Source organism: Taudactylus pleione, unplaced genomic scaffold (assembly GCF_031769625.1).
Source record: "Taudactylus pleione unplaced genomic scaffold, aTauple2 ptg000977l, whole genome shotgun sequence".
NCBI classification, from domain to species: domain Eukaryota; kingdom Metazoa; phylum Chordata; class Amphibia; order Anura; family Myobatrachidae; genus Taudactylus; species Taudactylus pleione.
Genome location: NW_028285378.1, coordinates 5179135 through 5205759, shown reverse-complemented (window position 1 = coordinate 5205759; position 26625 = coordinate 5179135). Strand labels below are relative to the sequence as shown.

Genomic DNA, 26625 nt, shown 5'->3' with positions numbered 1-26625 from the left:
CGCTGTGCAGCGGGGAGGAGCCGGCTGATGAACAGGGAAGGCTGCTTCCCCTGGCCAGTGTTTAACCCCCGGGACGCTGGTCTATCGCAACTATTTCCTGCCTATGTCCCTGGAGGCCTAGTGGTGGAAGCGCAAGACTCAGTGCCTGGCTCCACTTGCTGTCATCCCCAGGGAGTCCCCAGCCCTGGGAGAAAAGACTGCGTCTCAGGCTGCCGCTTACCTGGTCCCCGTAGCACCCAGCCGCAGTCCAGTGATCCTCCGGGGTCCCTGCAAGCCAGACCCCGTAGGCCCGCAGAGATCCCCGGATCTGTACCAGTGTCTCGGCACCGGCGGGGTGACGGGAGTGGCAGCGCGGAGCTCCCCTGGACTGTCCGCGCTGTCCGCACTTGCAGAAAGATTGAAGAAAATAATAAATCTTCAGGGGCTGAATAACAGCCCCCACCGCGTATCAGTGACCAGACTCAAGCCGGGCACCCAACGAAACTGAGGTGCCTCTGGCCCGGGGGCGAGTTATAGGAGGGAGACCCAGTGCATCCTGGGAGAAAAATGTAACTGTGTGGTGCCCGGATGACTCCATCATCACCTATACCCCAAGGTCTCCATGTGGAGCCTATGGACCCTGAAGTAGAAAGCAAGGTGCCAATAACCTTGGTGATGACGTCACCAAAGCATAGTCAAAGCCCCCATACTTGTAGTGGTAGTGGCTGGGTTTTCATGATACAAACCCTTGGCTGGAGCAGGCTCTCCACTGCGGACAGTAATAAAAACAAAAGACAAAAAGATTAACACAGAAGATTGCCCCGGAGAGAGCATCTGACTTCATCAGGTACTTGTAAAAAACTGAACTTACAAGTAGCCAGTATGGGTCAAGAGAAGTAGGAGCCTGAGTTTCAACCATAAATTTAAAAGTGGCTAGGTTCCTCACACCACTTGTCATATTGTTAGTGTTTCAATTAACCCCAAGGACGAAGAATAAATTGGGGTTTCAATTATCATTGGAAAAACCAAAAGTGAAATCTCTTTATCTACTGTATACAATAGCAATGTATGAAGGTGGAAAGCGGTGTTCACTGACAGCACTATAACTATCCTGAGGTGCTCTAAGCCTCTAAAATAAATATAGCACCACATCTTGGGGCAGCACAGTGGCATAGTGCTTAGCATTATATTATGTTTGTATAGAGCACCATATCGATGGTAGCGCTTAGCATTATACGAGGGATGATTGAAAAGTAATGAGACTGCCTCTGTTTTTCTGTCCCATAGGTAGATGTGGCAACGCTATGCTGGTTATTGTGAAGCTCATACATCGAAGTGTCTGAACCTGCTGTTGGACTGCCGTAGTCACAGCGAGTGGAAGTTCTTCGTACGTTTCGTCATGGTGGATGAGGAAGGAGGAAGACATATCTGTGAGATTATGTCAGAGGTGTGTGGTTGAATTTTGTGTTAAACTTGAAAAAAGCGGAAATGAAACTCATGAAATGTTACGGTAAGAATACGGTGGAGAAACAATTAACAGTATTTCGTTTGTGGAAACACTTCTAAGAGGGTAATACGCGAGTGACTGACGAAGTGAGTTCTGGGAGACCATCCACCGTGGTTACAGATCTCAACACTGCCAAAGCTGCGAAGATGTTGCAAAATGACAGAAGGTTAACTTTAGGCAAACTTTCGGCTTCACTTGGCATCTCATTCGAACGGGTTCAGCATATTGTGACAAAGGAACAGAAAATGCATTGCGTGAGTGCCAAATGGGTACCCAGAAATCTTACAGAAGATCAGATGCGATGACCAGTTGAATAGTGCAAGAACGCCATTTGAATGTCGGACAGGATACCTGATTTCTTGACATCAATTGTGACGTGTGAAGAAACGTGGATTCGTCATTATGATCCGGAATCTAAACAGTCCAGTGTATGGAAACACGGAAATTCGCCTCTTACCAAAAAATTCTGTGCGTTTCCTTCAGTGTGTAAAGTCATGCTTCTGCTATTCTTTGATGCACACGGTATAATCCTACAACACTGGGTTCCCTGTGTTCAGACAATTAATGGTGACTACTATGCAAATGTCCTGAAAACCAAGTTGCGTGGAGCCATGAGGAAGAAATTACCACATTTGCTGAAGAAACAGTGGTTTTTGTTCCAAGACAATGCCCGACCACATGTTGCTGCTGTTGCATTGGCAGTACTGACTGAAATTAATGGGACAGAACTGGAACACACTAAACATAGCCCGGAGTTAGCTCCCTGTGATTTCTGGGCATTCTCAACCCTGAAAAAACAACTGCGTGTAAAGAAGTTCTCAAAAGATGAAGTAAAACATATCATAGCTGCAACGCTAAAAGTGATATCACAAAATAGTCTACAGCACGTCTTTGAATCGTTGTGAAACGCTGCAAAGAAATTACTGAATGTGAAGGACGCCCCTTTGAAAAAGAAAAAGGTTCAGATCCTGTGGAGTCATCTGATTCTGAAAAAAATCAGTCTCATTACTTTTCAATCAGCCCTAGTAATATGTGTTTATATAGCACCACAACAGGGTCAGCACAGTGGCATAGTGCTTCGCGTTATATTATGTGTAAAAGCATTATATTATGTGTACACATAGCGTGGCACAGTAATTTGCACTACTGCCTTACAGCGGTTTATAGGTTTGATTTTTATAGGTCTAATTTTTACCAGAAACCTATCTATATTGTATTTTATCTCACTGTTTGTGTGGGATTCCTTGTGGTGGGTGGTCTGGCAAATATTATATAGACAGTGCTGCGTAATAAGTAGGCACTATATATCAACAACTGTTAATAGGATATTATATATTGATTCATTTTATTTATTATGTAAAGCAGGAGTATCCCAGGCATAAAAAGAGCTATAAATTGTGCAGTCTGCAGCAAACTTATTGATCATATGAGTATAAAGTTACAATCACTACGAAGTGCAGTAAAGTATACACAGCTACCGCATATTATCCATTCCATACAGAGCACAACACTACACACAACTAACGGAGATCATTCATAACATACAGAACAGTGCACACATCTACCGTAGATCATTCATAATATACGGAACAGTGCACACAACTACCGGAGAACATTTATATTCTATAGAGCTGTGTACTGCACAAAGTTACTGCGCATCAGTCATATCATACAGAGCAGGACATTGCACAGGAGATCATTCATAATATACAGAACAGTGCACACAACTATTGGAGAACATTCATATTCTACAGACCAGTGCACTGCACGCAACTACTGTACCAAGGTTCAGCCACAGCATACAGAGCAGTGCACTGCACACAACTACAAAGGATTAGCCATAGCATACAGGGAAGTGCACACATCTACAGGAGATCATTCATATCATACAGAGCAGGACACTGCACACAGCTGCCACAGATCATTTCAGTCATTCACATCATAGAGCAGGGTACTGCACGCAACCAGAGATCATTCATATTATACAAAGCAGTACACACTAGTACCAGGGAACAGCATACAACGCAGTGCATGACACACAACTACCAGGGATTATTCATATCATACTGAGCAATGCACTTCACATGCTCATTCATATCAGAGTGCACACAATTCATATTATTATTATTACATTTTATTTATAGGGCACCACAAGTGGTCCGCAGCACCGTACATACAGTAAGGGGTACACAGAACATAGTACAATACAGTGACCAAAATATAAACAGAACACAAGTAACAATTATCATATCATATGAATTGTGTGAACTCTCCACTCTGATATGAATGAGCAAGCGCAGTGTATTGCTCAGTATGATATGAATTATATGAATCTCATATCGTATCAGAAGAGTGCACCCCACTGCCAAAGATCATTCATTTCATCTAAAGCGGTGTACACAACTACCAAGGATCAGGGCCGTAACTAGGGTGGTGCGAAATGTGCCATGGCACAGGGCACCGCAGGGCAGGGGGCGCTGTTTGGGCCTGTCAATTTTTCTGTTTATTATCATTCTCACTTGTAGTTTCCTCTTTTTTTTTATCTCCGGCATCTCCTGTCCTTCCCAATCTATTCCCTGGCCCTTCCCCATGAGGCCATGGCCCTTTTTTGGGTGTACTAATTTATGTCCCTATTTGAAAAATTGGAAGCGGGGGTGCCAATGCTCTCTCTGGCACAGGGCACCAAAAAGTCTACTTACTGCTCTGCTAAGGATTATTCTTATTCTGCAGAGCAGTGCACACTACTACCAGGGATTATTCATATCATACAGAGCAGTATACACTACTCAAGGGATCATACATATCATGCAGAGCAGTGTTCATCACTACCAAGAATCATTTATATCATGCAGAGCAGTGCACACTACTATAAAGGCTCATTCATATCATGCAAAGCAGTGAGCACTGCACACAACTCATTTCTAAATATGAATTGGTATTCAATGAATTGGAACTCTCAGTAAATGAGATTTATTGGGAATGATTTTGAAGGATTTAATTTGAAAAATATATTATAACTACATTGAAACAAGTGGCTTTTAGGCAGGAAACAACCCATCAGACAGTTCACGGTCTCCTACCTGCTTGGCGCTTCTCTCAAAAACGACATACTGCTGGCACTGGTCCAATCGCCTCTTCTTTAGGGTCCAAAAATGCAGTACCCGGTTCTCTCTCTGAAGCAATTCGCTAAGGATGGCTGTGGAAAAAGAGTACAGTCTTATAGAGAGACCAGCAATGACCCCTGCTTCATGTTTATATCCACTAATTCCTACTCATTGCTGTAATCTGGGTATACCTGGCAATGGGCAGCTATTTCAGATTATTAATTTATAGCATAAAAGGAGAGATAAATGCATTAGAAATGTAGACATTTCCCATACATTTATACACAGCGACCACTTGTAACAGCCCTGTGAAATCGGTCTGAAGAATACATACACAGACATTACAAATTATATATATATATATATATATATATATATATATATATATACACATACACACACTTAATATATGTACACATACATGCATTTCTACACAGCAACATGATATAGCAGCTCCGTGCAATCTGTACAGATTCTAATTATGTCAAGGCAATAGGTCCAGTTCTCTGGTGGGTATGCAGTAGGTTTTCTAGACAGGTCTGCAGCTTGGAAGTGGACTCCAAATACAATGCGTCTGTCGGTATTCCCGGCAGCTCCTACTCCTGTGGCACCTGTACCCACTAACGCGTTTCACCCCACGTGGGGGCTTCCATCAGAGAACCGGTCCAGTTACACTGGGGCTACTACACCGGAGAAGCTGTGTCTGTTGGTATTCCCGGCAGCTCCTACTCCTGTGGCACCTCTAGCCTAACGCTTTTCGCCCCGCGTGGGGCTTCCATCAGTGAACCGGTCCAGTTACAATGTGACTGCTACACCGGAGAAGGGGAAATACGGAGGAATGCCAGGTACATTCACTGGCAAGCGGAGAAGAGGAACATCATTACTTACCAGTGAGTCTAATTAGTGGGACACCGCTAACAAAAGATCACCGCCGACACCGGAGGAACGGCATTTGCTGCCGGAGAATCATTTAAGGTATTTTTAAACCTACACACTGTCCACAACACTGACTCTTATAAACCATATACAGCAGAATTTAGAGGAACAGTTATAACTCCTACTCCCCTCTAATAAATACATGTTATTTTCTAATGGACAAATACTGACTCTTATTTTAATCACCATGACCGCATACATCACTCAGCATCAGAAGTTTCATATTGCTGGCTACTTCTTTCATTGTTTTATTTATGAATATATATGATTTTAAATGTTACGGTTTAAGCATTTATATATGCTTGTTGTGTACTGTTTGCAGGGGCAGGTTACACTGTGCATCACCATGTCCTGCTAATTATTACTGAATATTTGTACTTTTCTAGTAATACAATTGTATCCATTACAACACATGAGCTACATTTAAATAAACGTATAATAATTATAGCTACAATTAAATAAAAGTTACGTAAGAATTTGCATTGTTCTATTCTCCTTTCTACACTGTACATAGGTAATTTCAGACAATATTTCTAGACTCAGCGCCATCTTTCTCTATTCTATTATTCTACCGATTTCCCATAAGGGAGAAAGGGGGGGTTTGCAGAGTAATAGTACGGGCGGCACAGCCAATCACACTTGTTATTTTGAATCTTGTCACAGTACTGCACAATCAGTTTGATAAATTCAAACAATATAAAAAGATACACATACTACACATCAATTTATCTTACTCCTCCTTGTGTCCAAAGGCTCCCACTGTAAAATGACCCACCACGACCCAGTATTAATATATTCCCTTAGGGGCAAGAGATCCAAAGTGGCATTACCCTCCACCCTCAAGTGGTGACAGATCCCCAGTGGCTCAACCCACTCACCAGTGTCCATGGGCCCCACTGTGTCAGTAAATCTCTCTCCCAACATGTAAAAATGTATATAAATATATACTGTATGTGTGTGTGTCAGGGCCGCTTTCCATTACCTTGCACACTTAACATTTGTAAAATAAAAACCACTGTCATACTCGGGACTGTTGTTCCTAATTGCAAAGGCTCCAACTGTTTTTTCCTTCCATCATATCTGCAAACTGTGGGGTGTGATTTGGACTAATTCGGTGCTGTTATCACCTAGAAGCATTGGCATAGCTCTGATCAGTGATCATGAAGACACCCATATTTGCGCACTTCACCCAGGCTAGGACTGGGGTACCGGGGATTCGGGGGATTCCCCAGTAGGCCCAGCGGCTTCATAGCCACGCCCACTATTGCTGGAGGGCATGGCCTAGCATTGGTCACCAGCTGCTAGATTGTCACTGGTTGGGTGCAGGCTGCGCTGTCTGCACCAGTCCAGCATCACTGAATGCATTTTTTGGAATCAGCGGTGCTGGTGAAGTCACGCGCCACCAGCATGGGGGTGGGAGGAGGTGGAGTCTGGAGCAGCAGAGCCTGGGAAGCAGGCTGATTGAGTCTAAGCTGCTGCAGGTGGGAGTGGAATCGCCCAGGCAGTTGCAGGGGGGCGGTGGAGCAGCATGCTGGAAGCACCCATGCTGTTAGAGGGTGGAGGTAAAGCAAAAAGCTAGAAGCGCCAAGGCTGCTGCAATGGGATGTGCAGGAGGCAGAAAATGGCCAGACACACAGAGACCACGTGACATAGAGGAGTCATGCAGTCACGAGGAGGTGTATCCATGGAGCCTCATAAGCACACTCTAAGCCGTAGTAAATGCCTTAAATTAAAGTTAGTAGTAGCTGTTGGAATAGAGAGTCAGTGGACTAAGGAGGAATTGCTTTATTTGGCAAGTTAGAGGAAATACAGGCCTTTCACATGAAGAGATTCATTAGATCACACTGTCAATGTGTGTCCCCAAAATATAATACAAAGGATTAACAAAACAGCAATTCAATTTAAAATTTTGTGTCGGCAAGCATGGACAGTCTGATAATCTAATACATCTTCATGTGAAATAGTATAAAATAAGGAAAATAAGGGAATATATATAAGTATATATAATATACTCTATTCATCTACAGACCTCACATGCATACTGCAGACTTTAGTTATGGGCCATAGAATATTTAGGTTCCACAAGCAACAATAGGAAGCAAAGGACATCAAATTATATTTTTGTGTGTATTAAATTAATTTCCAGATAAGTGGCCCTGGCGCATATGTTGTCACAGAGACATGTGAGTCGATTCAAACAGGAGCAAAAGTCACACGTTAACTTCTGTATAGACAGATTCTTCTCGCTATGGAGGTGTGAGCAGAATCTGCCTATCAAAATGTGTGGAAAAAATGCACTGATGGTTTATTAATACCCCTTTTCCACCGCTGCAAAAACCCAGGTTGTTGCCATGTCAACCCGGGTCGCGGCTCAGTGGAAAAGGCTCTTCGCATTCCTTCCCAGGTCTCGAGCAGGGTTTTAAACGGGTAAAACCCGGGTAAGGCTCAGTGGAAATGGGTATCCCGGGTCCCGTTCACAGCATAGGGAGAGTAGTATTTCTCGGAACAAGGAGATGATGTAATCGGCAAGCGCCAGCAGAGGTTAAGACCCAGTATTATCCTGGGTCCAGCCAGCTGTCTAAACTGAGTTCAAGCAGCTGTGACACGGCTTGAAACCCGTGTTCGCTGTCCCGGGCTGGACCCGGGAATTTGGGTAGGGGCGGGGGTCTGCTCCCCCTGCTGAAAAATCAGGGATTGTGAGTGCAGGAATGAGTGTGTATTGTATATCAAGTATTGTTTGTGCATACCTCCCAATACAGTATCTCTCTGCAAGGGTAGTCCCTATTTCTGTGTACTGTCTGTGCAGACCACTATGCCGGAAGAATGCTCTTGTGAAAATACTGTAGGCATGGCTATAAACCTACACTGCAGTACAACACAAATACGAGTACACTTGTTTACTAACCATTGTGATGTCCACACCAATCTGTTACTATATCCTCAGCACTATCTGGCAGATCGCTCTTTTTATCTTCTCCAATGGAAGTTATAATCCTGACGGTCAGGATGCTGGCGCTCAGAATGCCGACTCCAGTAAGATTCTTGGGGCCAGCATCCCAATCCCAACGGTAAGTATTGGGGTTAGGGTGAGGGTTAGGGGTTAGACACTAGAGGTAGGGTTAGGCTGCAGGGGGGGTTATGGTTAGGATTGGGGTTTAGGTTCAGGCTGCAGGGGTGGGGTAGGTTTAGGCTGCGAGGAGGGAGGGTTAGGTTTAGGGGTAGGGTTAGCCTGCTTACCGGTAGGCGTCATAATTGTAACCCAGTCGGCATCCCGTACCAAATCCCCTACCACTGGAAGTGACCCGTGAGTCCATGTGTGCAGTGATGTCATGGCCGGGTCACTGTGGGGTCAAGCTGTATAACATGGCTTGTGGCTTAGTGTATTAGTGCTCAGCAACCGCTACATCATTGCCGGTGGGCTGGAGCAGCAGAAGGAAATCCGTTCTGCATCTGTGCAGTCTTCCTCAGTCACAGCCAGGGAACGAAAGCAGACAGCACGGGTGCATAGAATGTGCCTATGTCACAAAAAGCCTAGCTGGCTGTGGTCGCATCCCATGCGAGTGTGCCAGGTAAGTGTTTAGCAATAGGTATTTAAGGAAGGAAACGGTCACAAACAAACTTCACTTTTTCGCTTTTCATTTGCAGACTTTTTTCCAGGCATCAGTGCAAGAAAATGTAAAGTGACAACACATGCTCACCTTTTACTTGCTGTTCAGGGCCCCGTGTGTGAGGAGCCACACCAGGCATACTGACATTGTTGCGGTGAATATACTTTAAAAACACCTCAGCGTTTCTCCGTGCTAGTGTGCATGCCTATGGAAGACATATGGGAACAATATTACATTAATTTAGTTTTTAATATAACTAACATGAGTTGAAAAGCTGATAATCTGTTTGGGAAAAACATAACCAGCATCTAGTTTGCCATTCACAAAGAAACACCATTCAAAACTTTCAAGAAAGAGCTGCTCCAGAGACCAGTAGTTTGTCAAGGCACACCCAAAGCCTTTCATTGACTTCAATGAAGTGACTGTTTGTGAAAAAAAAAATGTGTCAACCATTTTTGTGTCGATCATTTTCATTTCGAACTTTTGACCCTAACTTTAGTGTGTCTGACTTTTTTCCGTGTCAAACTTTTATCCTTGTCTAACTATTGAATGTCTAACATCTGGTGTCTATCTAGACATTGTCTAACTAATTACTGTTTATCTATAGTCGGGAACCCTTTATATTCTACCCAGGTTTATGGAGCCTATGAGGATTCTGGTTATTGAAAGGGAAAGCTACATACGTGTTGGAAGTCAGTGTTGAATGTAACTTGCCCTAATGTTGAATTTAACTACTGCCTCACAGCTCTGGGATCTGTGTGGAGTTTGAATGTTATTTTCATTTTGTGTGGGTTTTCTCTGGGTACTCTGGTTTCTTTCCATAATCCCAAAACATACTGGTAAATTATTTGGCTTCTGACAGAAACTTTACCCAGTGTATACATTTTTTACAGAATATAGACTGTTTGCTCCCATTGAGAAAAGACTGATATCAATGACGAAATATTCACTGTAAGGTGCTGCAAAATATATATGAGCTATATAAATCACTTAATAAATAAATACATTTCTAATAGGAGCAGCATACAATAATATATAGAAACATATTTTTTAGTTTATTAAGCTTGATTTAAAATGGCAACAAAGTTATCTTTGTTTTTGTTAATGTGACAGTGACATAACCCACACTGACCTTGAGGAATGCCTCCTTCTGCTCCAGGTGCTTGCTAATCAGTGGCATGACATGGTCCATGTCAGTTGTTGGCCCCAGTTTGTCATGTCCACGGCACCAGTCCTCGTCCCTCCGGTATTCCTGCTCCAGACTTTCTAGGACACTACACACCTGTGGGAAGATGGGGATGGTTAGTGACATGACCTTATACTCCCCACACAGGTCTAGGAGTAGCCCAATCATGTATTGGATTCCCTTAAACGTAATATTCTCACAATATTCCCCCACCCCAGGTAGAAGCCTGGAAGACCTTGGAGTTCGGTAGACACCAAGCCATGCAAATGTATAACTGACAAACCGAAGAGGTTGTAAAGTAAACTCACAGTAGTGAAAGGTTCTGTTATGTCTATGATAAAACAGAACACTCCAGCTGCCTGTCCTAAAATGTGTGTTGTGTGGAATCGCTGACCTGCTCTGAGGTTTTGTAGAAAGCCACCGATGCATTGACCAGTTTAAGCCTATCTTCCATCTTCAGCATCAGCTGCTGCCAGTGTAGAGCCACCTTCTCAGCACACTCTCGGATAGCATCGGCATCGTAATGCCCGGCCTGGAGCAACGCCTCTGCTTTCTGTTGGACTTGCAGAGCACTCTGGTGGGTTTTCTGTAGGGAGCTTGCGTGGAATAGGGACTATGCAAGGAAGGAATGTTAGGAGAAAAAGGTTGGGATTGCTAAATAGGGAATATGTTAGAGTAATGTATGTACTGGTGAAATACTGACACATTCATAATATGGGATAATGAAAAGTTGCTAGATGCTGAACCCATCTCCATTTCAAATAACATTTCCAACATTATGAAAAAGGCTGGCAGCATTATAAGTGATGACTAAACTCTCTCATAGCTAGACTGAAGAACTGTATCTAGAAATATTAATGGCTACAGTTGTCTGCGGTAAAAACAAAATAATAAAATTCAGAGGCACTTAAAACTCCATGACAGTGAACAAGTGGAGTAATACTGTCTTTTCCTGCCCAGTAAGCAGCAATTAGCCCCGTACAGTCACCTCAATGGCCATCTGGAACTGCTCGTGTTCTCTCTGGAGTTGCTCAGCCTCTGACAGTGAGCTGGCGTTAACGAGACTGGCGTTCAACATGGACTCCCCGTTGCGAATCCAGCCCAACACCTGGAAGAGAGATGACAGTGGCATGTGATATAATGAGGACAATGTGTCATGGATCATTCCCTCAGACAACCTCTCAGGGTGGCACCCTTTTCCCCTGCAAAGTGTCTTCATGTCTGTCAGACAGTGGTGATTAACGCATAATGTCATAACGATAAATGATTTATATTCTAATGAAATGTAGGCATATTCATATAAATGTGAGGATGCATATAGAGTTTTAAGACAATTATTTCCCTTGGTCCTATAAGAACAAAAACAAAAGAACAGAAATATAATGCTATGATATATTTATCAGCATTACTTTTTGCATGGCCACTGATAGTTTCATTTAGTAAGCTCCAATGGACACAAAACATTGCAGGGTGTAATAGAACCAAAAAGGAATCCCAACATTCATCTAAACATTGCATGCAGAATTAAGGGCCTGATTCATTACTTATCACTATTGCGATCGCAGCTGCGATTACACACACAGACCTGCTACGAAAATATGCTAATGTATGCTATCGTAATGCCGTCACACAGTCAGCATAGAAATGCCCACTGCCGCTATCTCACATCTGTAATACCTTGCAGCTCTGCGTATACATCGGGAACATCAAGTAACATCGGCCCCTCACGCACAATTACAACAGGTCTGACCTTAGTCAAAATTTCTAACCTTGTCGCACGCAGTGAGTACTCAAGCTGTGGCTAATTTATACACGCCCATGCAACGGCGTTCAAACAGACAGACACGCCTGCATTTCTCCAACCGCTCGTCGCTACCCCCAAACGCTCACAGCCTGTCACTCACTCTGCGATGGACTCCTATCTGCTTATATAATCGCAGTGCGATCACAATGCTAACTGACGCACGCACGCAGTATGTCCATTAACCGATCTGCATACGCTGTTGCAGTTGTGATCCATAATGAATCAGGCCCTAAGTGCTTTTTCACTAATGCCCATTTAACAATAATGTGCTAAAATCATCACTGACATCCCAATGCACAGAAAGTAAAAAGCGAAGATAATGAAAACCCATTAATATTAGAGAGACCCTCACATCCATGGATTGATTTCACTCGGATGGAGGGGGCCAGACCTAATGAAGCCTAAAGACAGTTCATGTAGTGTCTGTGTATGTGCTCATTCTTACAGACATACAAGGAGATCAGGAGATGTAGCCAGCATGCTTTCAACACCTTTACTGAACTGAGGACAAACATAAAGCAACACATTTTGCAGCGCAGCTGTCAACCAATGTAGTGAAATAACACAGTGGTGAAACATGGTACTGCAGGCAACAAATAATGATTTCAATATACAACAATTCACTCCCCATGTAGATAATTTTCTCTCCCAGTTTACAAGTCCAGTCTTTGTGGTGTGTGTCTTACCCTAGGAGGGTAACGGCGGTCCTCATGTAGGACCTGTGAACTTGGACCATGAGAACTTATGGTGTCTGCAGACTCCACCGGATCAGTGTTCACTCTGACAGTGCCATGGGGTTGAAACAATTGCGCTACCCCGGACAAGTCATTATTATTATTATTTATTTATATGGCGCCACAAGTGTTCCGCAGCGCCTTACAAAATATATAAACAAATACGTGACCAAAGACTTACAGTACAATGCAATAGAATGCAGGACAAGGACATGGATAATATACATTGCTACATTAGCGACCACAACACCCACATAAGCAGCAGAGCATAAGCAACCAAGTTTTAGGTGCCATAGTGGGGAGTAAGAAGTAGATGAAAGTAAAGTAAGGAGAAGCACAAGAGGGTAGAGGGCCCTGCTCATAAGAGCTTACATTCTAGATCCACGTAAAATACATCCTGCCCATGGAGGATGCACTTCAGTGAAGGTATAACACACCAGTATAGCATACAGTGGGGTGGAAGTACATTTTAAAAACAGGGAATATCAAATACAGCAAACAATTCTGCAGTTCGACATGACATATACGGGTGACTGAAACATTTGAAATATGAAATGCACTGAATGAATAGATCCACGTATTTGTTCATTCTGCCCAAGAAAGAACCCAACCGAGGAAGCCATCTGGGGTGCACTGTGTAGGTTACATCTGGCAGGGTGTGCAAGTAGCAGAAGTATAACGTCCAGGTGAAAATAAAAAGTAATCTGCACAATCCGCTGTATCTACTGGTGCAGACATTGACACCAAAGTTTCTGTAGTAGATTTTACTCCATCAAGCGCAGGTAATCCGTTATACTCTGGTAGTTGATGCAGTTGCCTGTGCCACAGTACACCGGGCTCAATTTCCACTATGTAGGACAATGGCCTTCTATATTGCAGAACCTTTGCAATTACCCACTTCTGCTCTCCACGAAAGTTATGTGCCCACATAGTTTGTCCTACTGACAAAGCCAGAATTGTGGTGCCACTGGTAACGAGACTGCTTCAATTGCCGGTCACGAACCAGTCCACAAATATCTGGTTTGGCCAAAGTCTAGACCTGAGGTTCCTACCCAGGAACAACATAGCTGGGGTTTGGTTTGTTGTGGAATGAACAGCATTCCTGTATGCAAACAAGAAATTGTAAAGCTTGTGCTGTAAAGTTCCCTTGTCTGTGCGCATGGCACAGCAAGCTTGCTTTAAAGTTTGTATGAAACGTTCAGCCAATTCCATTCGTAGCCGGCTGATACGGGGTAATGTGCCGAATTAAATTTTTCTTCATGAAGGTCCGAAACTCTTCAGTGGTAAACTGATGCCCATTATCACTGACCAACTGCTCCGGTACACCTGTTCTGGCAAGAAGACTCCTCAACCCTTCCACCATGTGCGCAGCTGTAGTAGAAGTGACTGTAAAAACTTCAGGCCATTTGGAACAAGCATCCACCACCACCAGAAACATGGACCCCAGAAATGATCCTGCAAAGTCCACAGGGTGGATGGCCACTCCGAAGGGTGCAACGTGTGGGCATATTTTGACAGACTGGCACCCGGAACACTCTCTGACCAGATTCTCCAATTGCTGATCCAACCCTAGCCACCATATAAAACTCCTGGCCAGTGCCTTCATTTTGACTACACCTAAGTGGCCCACATGTAGTTCCTTCAAGACTCTTGCTTGCAGTTTAACAAGCATGATGATCTGCTTCTCCCAGAGGAGGCAGCCAGAATTGAATCAACTATCAACTCACATCTCCGATGAAAGTAAGGAGCCAGCTGCCAGCGCAGTGGTGCAACCCAGTCTTTTTGTGTGACTGAGTACCTGAGCCAGGATGGGGTCTCAAGCAGTCTCACATCTGATCAAAATGGCAGTTATGGGAAGACATTCCACTTTTGTCATTGTGAAAACATCCCAATACTCCTCGTTTTTCTGTGTCAATGGGGCAGTCTGTAAAGGCAATTGGACAAACCTTCTGCATTAGCAAGTTGTGCAGTCCGCTTAAATTCTATAGTATAGCAATGTCCACCTAAGAACAGGGCCCAGCACTGCATCCTTGCAGCCGCAGTGACAGGAATACCCTTCTGAGGGTTAAAAATAGACAATAGTGGTTGGTGGTCAGTTATAATTTCTTTCCATATAAATACCGATTGAACCGTCACTGTCTGAGTCCAACTTGTAGTCTAATCCAAACCAGGCTTAAGCCTCCCCTGTCAATCTGTGAATAGTTACGTTCAGCCTTAGATAAAGCCCAAGATGTGAAGGCGATTGGGCGCTCCTGGCCATCCGACATAGTATGTGACATAACAGCTCCAATGCCATAAGCTGAGGCATCACAGGCCACTCTAACAGGAAGCGAGAGGTTGTAGTGGTTTAATACTGTGTCTGACGTAATCAAGTCCTTTGCCTGTTTAAAAGCATATTCACTGTCGTTTGACCATGCTGGATCAACTGATGTAATGAATGCAGAACTGTTGCTAAGTCAGGCAAGAATCTGTGCTAATAGTTAATGAACCCCAAAAAGGAGTGAAGCAGGGTCACGTCTTTTGGCAGGGGAGCTTTTAACACAGCTTCTACTTTTTCCTGACATTTGTGCAGTCCATTGGCATCAAGTGTGCCCACAATATGTAACAGAGGCCATGAACAACTCACACTTGTCTCTTCTGGCTCTGAGCCCATATTGTTCAAGCTGCTGCAACACCTTCTTCAGGTTTTGAAGGTGTTCTGCATCAGATGAGCCTGTCATGATAATATGATCTAGATAGCATTGGGTACCAGGATCCCTTGTAACACTTGGCCAATAGCTCGCTGCCAAAGGGCAGCATCAGAAGTGATGTCGAACACTAAACGATTGTAGCTGTAAAGTCCCTTATATGTGTAAATGGTGAGAAACACCTTTGAATCAACCTCTGTCTCCATTTGTAGGTATGCATCAGTTAGATCAATCTTACTAAACTTTTGTCCTCCTGCCAGACTTGCAAATATATAAATTCTTGGTAACGGGTAGTGATCTGTCTGTAGTACTGGATTTATGGTGACCTTAAAATCCCCACATAGCCGTACCGCACTTTCCAGCCTACCCAACTCCAGCTCCACCTTCCGCCGAATAGCGTCAGGTACCACATGGACCTTATGAAACCGGGAAACAGCTCCATCTGTTAGCACTAGCTTCCCTTTTATTTGTTGCAGAGTCCCAATGCCTGGATGGGAAACTACCGTACCTTGGTCAAGGACTGTCTTAAGGGACAAAGGTGGAGCATTTGTGACACTTATGGTGCCATACACACGGTCAGATTTTTCTTCAGATCTGAACGCTAACGATTTAAAAAATCGTTCAATCATTCATATCTGAAGGAAAATCTGACATATCTGTCAGATGAATGATTTGAACGATGCGCGTTTCCGTTGGTCAGATAACGATATCTGACATCTGATGTGTTTGCAGTCAGACTTGGACGATTCCATTCATTTTAATGCAGTCAAAAATCGTTCAATCGTTCAAATCTTTGGTAAAATCGTTCAATCGTTCATCTGACAAATCTGACCGTGTGTATGCTCCATTAGTCTTTTGATGGCCAATCAATCTGAAATTTTTGAAGCCATTCCCGGCCCTACAATGCTGGGCCAGCCTTTTGTATGATGTATAAGTCCAGAGTCTCCTGCTGGCCATTATATTGTACGAATACAGGCAACACCCCGCATGGAATAACCTTCTCCCCAGTAAACTGTATGTTCTAAGCAGAATTGAAGTTTTGTTTAATTTGACATTTTTAAAGTGATGTTGGTACTCTTGCTATGACATTACAGAGACTGCTAATCCTGTGTCCAGTCCATTTTAATAGGTTGGCCATTTACTCGTGGAGTGACCCAAATTAATTGTTTGTCACCACCTTTTACTGCAAACACTTCCAAACTGCCCAGTTAATGATCATTGTCACTGTCTGAGTCCAACTTGTAGTCTTCCAGAGCATATGTATTCCGTACTTTAGTGCGATTTAGTCTCCCACAAGTGGTCTCAGAGTGATATGCCTGCGACTGGCAAACCCGTTTAATATGCCCTTTTTTGTTGTATTTCCTACACAGTTCATGGGTGAATGTGTATCTGCACCATAGCGTTAGCATACATCTAACAGGGTGCCATGTGCGTGCAAAGGTGTTGTCGCCACCATTTTGTGACCTTGAGATGCTGAAATGTTCTGCTATCAGGAGAGGCTTTTGGGACAGATGCTCTTGTAAAATCTTAACAATATCTGTAAAACCCTTAGGCTTTTCCCCCAATAGCAGTTAATAGGACTGGCACTTGTTTCTCCTCAGCAACATTATTTGCCACAAAATACTGTTCCAGTCTTTCTGTATACAGGAGCCAGTCATCTTTTTCCATGTAAAAGTCACTTAATGTGCCTACGTGCAAAGCAATGACAGCAGGTCCTTACCAGAGCTTGAAGCTGAACAGAGTGCAAAGTAATTGTCTCACAAATGCTGCCACTCCACTTCCCTTCTGGGTTGGAAGATGTGGCCTTGGTTCATAAGCCACTCATCGCCAATTGTAGTGTCTGTGTATGTGCTCATTCATACTGACATACAAGGAGATCAAGAGCTGTAGTTAACATGCTTTTAACACCTTTACTGAACTGAGGAAAAACGTAAAGCAACACATTTTGCAGCGCAGCTGTCAAGCAAGTGAAATCAACACAGTGGTGAGACATGGTACTGCAGGCATTAAACAACAATGTGAATCTGGAAGAGCCAGATTCCAATATATTACAGTTCACACCTCAGAATGACTTAAGGCACACATCCACTAGACTATTAAATTGAGCGATTGAACGATAACGATATCGTTCAATAATCATTTGAAAATCGTTTGCAGAAAATGTCTTAAACGACAAGCGATGCATGCTCCCGCTGGAGGTTTAGACATCTATCATCGGGTAAACATGTTGTCCAACCTGACGATAACGTCAGGTTCAACATGTTTGCAGATAATTGATGTGCCTACACTGAACGACTGCTCGTTCAGTGTAGACACAGCGTTCAGTGTTTGTACACTGACAAACGACTGCACGATTACAATGTTGTAATCGTGTAGTCTTTTGCCTGTCTTCTAGTGGATGTGTGCCTTTAAACATATTAAAAGAGTAATCTTTGTATCATAAAAGAAGATTGTCTGTTTTATAGAGAGATTGATGAAGACATCTGATTAATAATGAAATATTTCTACATCCAGGCATATAATGTCAGCTCAGGCAATCACTAAGGAACCTTACCAGTTGCTAAAATCTGGTCATCTGGATTCCCTAATGGGGCATGTTTTCCATTTTTCCTAGCTGTTGGGTAGAGGTTTTTATTACTAGCACAAGGACTACTTAACACAGCAAGTTCTTCATACAATGCACACGAAAAGTATTCGCAATGCATCACTTTTTCCACATTTTGTTATGTTACAGTCTTATTCCAAAATGTAATAAATTCATTTTTGTCCTCTAAATTCTACACACAATACCCCATAATGATAACGTGTAAAAAGGTTTTTTTGAGATTTTTGCAGGTTTTGAGTTTTTTTTGAGATTTTTGGGTAGAGGTTTTTATTACTAGCACAAGGACTACTAACACAGCAAGTTCTTCATACAATGCACACAAAAAGAATTCGCAATGCATCACTTTTTCCACATTTTGTTATGTTACAGCCTTATTCCAAAATGTAATAAATTTATTTTTGTCCTCTAAATTCTACATACAATACCCCATAATGACAACGCGTAAAAAGTTTTTTTTTAGATTTTTGCAAATTTAATGAAAAAAAACAAACACTAAAGCTGCATACACACAATTTTGTTGCCAACGATTTTATGAACGATTTTCTATCAGATTTTTTAAAGTGTAATGAACGATTTTTTGAACTACAAACAATTTTTGTAACTTCCCTTAATGAAAATCGTTCAGTTGGCCAGTCAGAATAAACTACAAACAGAAACGCGCATGATCGATAATCGTTCATCATTATAACTCAGAAACTGAACGATTTTTTCGAACGATAACGACGTTGTTATAGTTAAATCTTTACGTGTGTATGCACCTTATGAAATCACATGTACATAAGTATTCACGGCCATGAAGCTCAAAATTTAGCTCAGGTGCATCCTGTTTCCACTGATCATCCTTGAGATGTTCTTACAGCTTAATTGGAATCCACCTGTGGTAAATTCAGTTGATTGGACATGATTTTGAAAGGCATACACCTGTTTATATAAGGTCCCACACTGGACAGTGCATGTCAGAGCACAAACCAAGCATGAAGTCCAAAGAATTGTCTGTAGACCTCCGAGACAGAATTGTCTCAAGGCACAAATCTGGGGAAGGGTACAGAAGAATATCTGCTGCTTTGAAGGTCCCAATGAGCACAGTGGCCTCCATCATCCGTACATGGAAGAAGTTTGGAACCACCAGGACTCTTCCTAGAGTTGGCTGGCTGTCTAAACCGAGCGATCGGGGGAGAAGGGCCCTAGTCAGGGAGGTGACCATAAACCCGATGGTCACTCTGTCAGAGCTACAGCATTCCTCTGTGGAGAGAGGAGAACCTTCCAGAAGGACAAACATCTCTGCAGCAATCCACCAATCAGTCCTGTATCGTAGATTGGCCAGACAGAAGCCACTCCTTAGTAAAAAGCACATGGAAGCCCGCCTGGAGTTTGCCAAAATGCACCTGAAGGACTCTCAGACCATGATGAGACAAAGATTGAACTCTTTGGCGTCAATGCCAGGCGTTATGTTTGGAGGAAACCAGGCACCGCTCATCACCAGGCCAATACCATCCCTACAGTGAAGCATGGTGGTGGCAGCATCATGCTGTGGGGATGTTTTTCAGCAGCAGGAACTGGGAGACTAGTCAGGATAGAGGGAAAGATGAATGCAGGAATGTACAGAGACATCCTGGATGAAAACCTGCTCCAGCGTGCTCTTGAACTCAGACTGGGGCGTAGGTTCATCTTTCAGCAGGACAACGACCCTAAGCACACAGCCAAGATATCAAAGGAGTGGCTTCAGGACAACTCTGTGAATGTCCTTGAGTGGCCCAGCCAGAGCCCAGACTTGAATCCAATTGAACATCTCTGGAGAGATCTGAAAATGGCTGTGCACCGATGCTTCCCATCCAACCTGATGGAGCTTGAGAGGTGCTGCAAAGAGGAATGGGTGAAACTGCCCAAAGATAGGTGTGCCAGGCTTGTGGCATCATATTCAAAAAGACTTGAGGCTGTAATTGCTGCCAAAGGTGCATCAACAAAGTATTGAGCAAAGATTGTGAATACATGTGATTTTTACATGTGAAATTATGTACAGTACATGTGATTTCTTAGTTGTTTTTTTTCTTAATTAAATTTGCAAAAAAACTTTTTACACGTTGTCATTATGGGGTATTGTGTATAGAATGTTGAGGACAAAAATTAATTTATTCCATTTTGGAATTAGGCTGTAACATAACAGAATGTGGAAAAATTGATGCATTGTGAATACTTTCCGGATGCACTGTATATCCTAGATACATACTAAAGTCTGACACAGTGGCCTCCACCACCACGTACACTCCAGATCTCCTAGCTTGAGCACAGGTGTATTTATTACAGACTGGCAGGGTCTGCTATTTTCACCAGATCTCCTAGCTGGGTCACAAGTGTGTTTTCTACAGTCTGACACATGGACTGCTAAAACCACTTGTTTAGCTGGGACACAGGATATTTTCAGAAAAAAACTGGCACAAACGTGGGAATTCAATTAGACGAGAACAAGCAAAAACTTAAGGTGTATTATTTTTGTGTCTTTTATCTGTGCGCGCTCCCGTTTTTTCGACCTATGCTATTAAGACGCGAAAATGAATTTGTGTGAAAACTGTGCATGGTGAAAATCAGCCTTTACCCCATTAAAAGCCTAACTGAAATAGGAAATCAATATAGAAGTGTATTAGTGGACCTAATAAAAGTATTTTGTATTTTTAAATTGTGTCAAATTGCTGTTATATGCATATTTGTATAAGTGTGGAAAATTGATAAAAACAATATTTTGGGGGGAAAATAATTGCTGCAGTGAATTTGGGTGTACATTAAAATAGGAGCAAGTATATTTTGTGTTTTAAAAGTGCACTTTTAAAATGTTTTAAAACTATACCTGCTGTCCCATCCATACAGCCCCAAAATACCTGGCCCAGTACTTTAAAACCATTTTCCAACACTTTTTACATTTGTCATTATTATTCAGAATTAAGATAAAAAAATGTTTTTTTTGCCTATTTAGTCATTAGAGGGAGGTGTCCAAAGGGCTCAGAACAAAGTCCCCACATTTTTTGCCAAAAATAGCGATTTTGCACAAGTTTTCACCTGCTTTGAGATGGTGAAAATGGTTAGCCGGTTTTTGTCTATGGCAGTGATTTTCAACCTTTTCACCTCGAGGCACACTATACAAGATTTTAAAATTGCCAAGGTACACTATCTGGCCATGCGGTGTGGTGACCAATGAAAAAACATAAACATTGGCTCCCACATAAAAATATACACACATATTGGCCTCCACAGGAATAAAACACACTGCATTGGCCTCCTCAGGAATAAAGTACACTACAGTACAAGTGTGCTGAGCTGACCGCTGCGGCACACTTGACAACCGCTCGCGGTACACTAGTGTGCCACGGCACAGTGGTTGAAAAAAGCTGATCTATGGAGTTCTCACACATGCGAAAACTTCGGCAATAGGATTGCACAATACACATATTTGTACGAAAACTTCGTACCTGCAAACACACTTCGCCAAAACATGGCTTTTCGCGGCTAATTGAATCCGGCCCATAGACCACTAGCACTGCATGTTCACCAGATCTCCTAGCTGTGCCACAAATAAATTTTTTCAACATTAGTTGACATAGGGGCCGCTAACAGCTCATGTTTTTTAGATCTCCTTGCTTAAGCATAGGCATATTAATTAATGACTGACAGATTATAAAAGACCCACAGGCTGTGGCCACAGGCCCACTAATTATTAGTGGGCCACAGGCGAACTAATTATTTCACCTGGCATTGTGTATGGAGACCATGAACCGTTAGAGAACTTGAGGACCTAAATTTGTAAAACTCTGTCTTATAGCATCTCACATGTATTCATTTGTGTTAGCAGACACTGGCTTTAATGCATTTTCCTTCCTGTGGAGTCTACAACTAATAATATTCTGATAAACTTTATGGGCCTTATGCAAATCATACAAAGTGTGTAATATTCAGTTTTGAGGACACTCTCAGAATCTCTATATAATTGTATAGGGATTTTTCTGTGCTTGCCATTTATTTATTGGTAAACTATGATAGAAACTTAAAATGACAGCACAACAGAATAATAAAACAAACATAGTACATACCGTTGGAATGCAATTATTCTGTATGACTGACAATACATGGGGACAAATTTAATAGTCCACAATTTGCAGGTGCTGGTGAGATACTGCAGCCACTAGATTTAAGGCGGCAACTTGTTTTAGGGCAATACCAGGTTGATTTTCCCTTAAAACTGCTACTTATACTCTAGCAGCTACATCAATGGAATCTCACTGGGACCCACAAATTGCAGGCTAATATATTTTGGCCATAGTTTTGATTTCAATGCCACAGCGTGATGACTATGGACCTGATTCTGATGTGGATCGCATTGCACAACCGCATGGAAGCGTATGTACAATACCGTCTAACTAAAATGCAAATGCAGCAGGAGTGTCTGTAGGAAATAGACACCTCCTACATGCATCTGCTATCCGAGTGCACGGTCTGTAGATGCTGGTTCGGATCACCATCACGACCATCGGTCGCTGCCCTCGCCCAATCTGCGTAAATTGAAGCTTATTCGGCCTGGCCGTCAAACCCCTTTGCCAGGTACATGAAGTTTGCGTCCGCTGACGCTGGGCTCGGCATGTCTACAAAACGGGGGGTGACGCGCCCCCTTTTTGTAGAACGGTTCCTGGTCTCTGCCCCCGCCATGCTGCAGCATGTCAATCATGCTGCGGCTAAGGGGGGACTGCGAGAGGTCATGTAGGACTCGTTCTGCACAAATCCTGTGCCTACGCAGACCCAGAACCATCAGATTTGTACATAAACCATCGGTTTTGCGTACAAACCAGAATCTGGTCCTATGTTCCAACATATGTAATAGTGTAGCCAAGTGAAATGATAATGAAACATTAAAAACTTTTCCACTGGCGTTCAATTCAGGAGCTCAGGAAGTTTCTTATACAGTAAACAGCCACTGTTTGCTTATCAGAGACAAATAAATGGTGCATCCTAACCTGCTTGACCTCAGCCTGTAGATGGCGCAGTTGTAGACATTGCTCCAGACGCTTGTGGGTCTGATCTGCATTTAGATCAAGCTCATGCTGCTTCTCATGGAGGAACTCAAGCAGTTCCTGCACCTGCGTGGCCAGGTCAATCTCCTTCTCGCAGATAAGCTCAATTCCTACATTAAGAGACAAAATGTGAGAGATCTCAGCTCAACAGTCAAACACAAGTTATTTATTTATTAAAACTGTGTTTACCAAACTTGGTGCACTTGCAGGGGTGCCACAGGGTACTTGCAGAGGTGCCAGAGGTTTGTGGTCCAGGACCAAATCAACGTTCATCAAACCAAATTGTTTATGGTCAACATGATAGGCAAAACTAGTGCTGGTGGCTGGCAATCATAAAATATGTGGATAAATAGAAGCGCAACCCTGTCCACCAACACATAACAGAACCAAAGGATGACCGTTAGGAACAAGTACTTAATTTAATTTATTTTCTGATTATCTCAATAAGAAACTTTTGGCCATGGGGTGCTTTGAAAAAATTCTGATATTAACAATTACTTATATGGCACACACATTCTGCACTTTACAGAGAATTTTGCAGACATTTACATCAGTCCCTGCCAAATGCAGCTTACATTTTATATTCCCTTTCCACATACAATACAAATAAGTATTTTCACATACAAATGTGTCCACATATATCTATCCTCCGTGCGCTACAAGTCGCGCCACACGACTCAGTAGTGCTGAGAGTCTTTTCGTGCGACTTTTTAAGGGTGTACACCCGCAGTCGCTCATAGAACATAGGCATGCTGCATATCATTTTAATCGGCAGAAGTTGCTTGTGCTAGCTAGTCGCATCACTGTGCGAATAAGACACATTGGAAGGTAAAAAGTTGCATGAAATGATGTTCAACGCTACCGAGTCACGCCATGGCATGGCGCGACTAGAAGGGCTGTTTAGCGCGCAAGGAGGCTAGATGTATGAGGACACATCTGTACATACAAATCCTTTTCCACATACATACAAATACACATCAAGGTTATTTTCAGAGACCAATTAACCAACCAGAAATGTCTGGAAGTGCAGGAGGACACTGGAGCACCCAGAGGAAACCCACTAGGAGAACGTACAAAATCCACACAGTGGCTTGGTCAGGACTCAAATTTCTCAAAATTGTGACCTCCATACTATGAGGTAATGCTAACCACTAATAGTTAGACTGATACCAAATATTACATACAACATGTAGAATGCCTCATGCACTACACATATATTACATCTTACAAGGTGGCTCTAAATCAATTTCTCAGCATCTCTACAAGACAACATCCAAAATATCATGTCCCACGGCCTGCTAAGAGTCACAAAGAATTATGGAAGTGGTTGTTAAGCCCTCCAGAGTTCAATAGGGGTAAAACATACCAGTGGCAAGGAAATGTGTAAAGAAAGATCAATGAGCAGGGGCACATTACTGTTCAACTAATAGAGCCAAGAGGGTCCATGGAAGATACTGAGGTCAGAAAAAGGGAATTTTTGCCCTTACCTGTAAAATCCTTTTGCTTTGAGTTGATGGGAGACACAGAGATGACAATGGGTATAGGTGGTGAGTTGGAGCCCGGGCACCAAATTGTTCTTTACCCAGCAGCACAGGCTCCCTCTCCCCTATGCCCCACCCCCAGCCTAAGGAACCAGTTTTATTTAACAAGTCCAAGGCAAGTAGCAAGAGGAAGGGGAGGGAAGGCTGGCACACACACAGATCAAACATACATAGAGACGACTAAAGCAGGAGCCAGTAATCATACAAGTCTGCAAGCCAGGTGCGTCAGGGTGGGTGCCCTGTATTCCCCAAGGATTTTATAGGTAAGTATGAAAATCTCCTTTTTTCATTCATCCTTGGGGGACACAGGAATGACAATGGGACGTCCCTATACCAATCTCCCTAAGGCTCCTGTGCTGAGAACTCTACGCCCAAAACACGCATCCACAGAGGTGAAGGTATTAAAAGAATAGAACTTGATGAATGTATGGACCGAGGACCACGTGGCTGCTTTACAAATTTATATACCCTCACAGAGACAGGGGCTGGAAGATCTGTGAGGGAATAGGTATGGCAGATAGTCAGTCAAAGCCATCTGGCCAAGGTCTGTTTCATGGCCAGCCAGCCCTATTTGTTGAAGTCATTAAGGACAAAAAGCAAATTGAATTTCCGCAAGTCCTGGGTTCTGTCAACATAAATCTGGAGGGCTCACTCAACATCCAACAAGGCCTGTTCTGGAGAAGCATCAGGTACCTGAAAGAACTGAACCACAATTTACTGTTTAATGTGGAACGAGAACACTACCTTTGGAAGGTAACCTAGACGCGTTCGAAGTATGGCTCAGTCGGGATGGAAAAACGAAAATGAAGAGCGCCAAGACAAAGAGATCAATTCGACACTCTCCGGGCCAAAGCAATTTCAAGGAGGAAGACTGTCTTCCATGTAAGCCAGCGAAGGTCGACCGTATCCAAGGGTTCAAACGGGCCAGGCTGGAGAGCCTGCAGGACTAGGGACAAGTTCCATGGAGCCACCGGTACAATAAAAAGAGGCTGGATATAGAGAACCCCCTGCAGGAAAAGGAAAGAAGGAGCAGATATCTGCACTTTAAGAGATGAAAGGTCGGAGACAAATCCAGACCTGTCTGAAGAAAGGACAGGACTCGGGATAGACGTCATGACCAAGTCTTCCAAACTCTGTGGTAGATCCTAGATGAGGAACCCCTTAGCTCTTAAGATGGATGTTTAAAGAGCCACCCCGTCTAGACGGGCCAGAACCAGATGCAAGCACGGGGCTTGAGAAAGGAGTCTGTCAGGAGAGGAAGAGGCCATGGGATGTCAATGGAGAGGCTTAGAAGATTGGTGTGCCAAGCTCTGTGAAACCAATCTAGAGAAATGAGGATCATGGTGCCGCCCTGCAACTTGAACTTGCGGAGGATCTGCAGAATCATCGAAAAGGAGGAAAAACGTTGATGAGCCGAAACTGTCACCAAACCTCTACAGCATCCACCAGAAGATCTCCTGGATCTTTCATGCGAGAGCAGTACATTGGCAGATTACAACAGCGTTGCAAGGCTATCAGTTCGATGTCCGGACGACCCATGAACAAGAAGTTGAAATACAAATAATTCACAATGAAATGAGCACGCCAATACAATGGTGCTGCAGGAAATGCTTGGGTGGCCACTTACACCCTATTAACATCAATAAACACAGTACTTGCAGTTCCCACGCTCCTCTGGGGTACCCCAGAGGAGCGCGGGAACTGCAAGTACTGTGTTTAAAGAAGTTGAAATACCTCTGAATGGAGAGACCACTCGACTGCGTCTCATGGCAGCTCAGGAAGTCCGCTTCCCAGTTCTGGAGCCTGGGAATATACACCACAGACAGAGCTGGGAGATAACGCTGTGCCCAATAAAGGATCTGATTCACCTCTCTCATGGC

The 26625-nt window shown here is 43.2% G+C and overlaps 1 protein-coding gene across 3 annotated transcripts in view; it reads right to left on the bottom strand.

The window, feature by feature from the left end:
* Window positions 1-26625, bottom strand: part of KALRN (kalirin RhoGEF kinase) — a 1228991-nt gene that overhangs the window by 635970 nt on the left and 566396 nt on the right. For all 3 annotated transcript variants that reach the window (XM_088460751.1, XM_088460749.1, XM_088460750.1), the window contains exons 15-20: window positions 23148-23314; window positions 11309-11428; window positions 10715-10933; window positions 10267-10416; window positions 9225-9339; window positions 4567-4682 (exon numbers count right to left, since the gene is read on the bottom strand). In XM_088460751.1, coding sequence (XP_088316877.1) covers window positions 4567-4682; window positions 9225-9339; window positions 10267-10416; window positions 10715-10933; window positions 11309-11428; window positions 23148-23314 — 887 coding nt within the window. The remainder of the gene's footprint in view (window positions 1-4566; window positions 4683-9224; window positions 9340-10266; window positions 10417-10714; window positions 10934-11308; window positions 11429-23147; window positions 23315-26625) is intronic.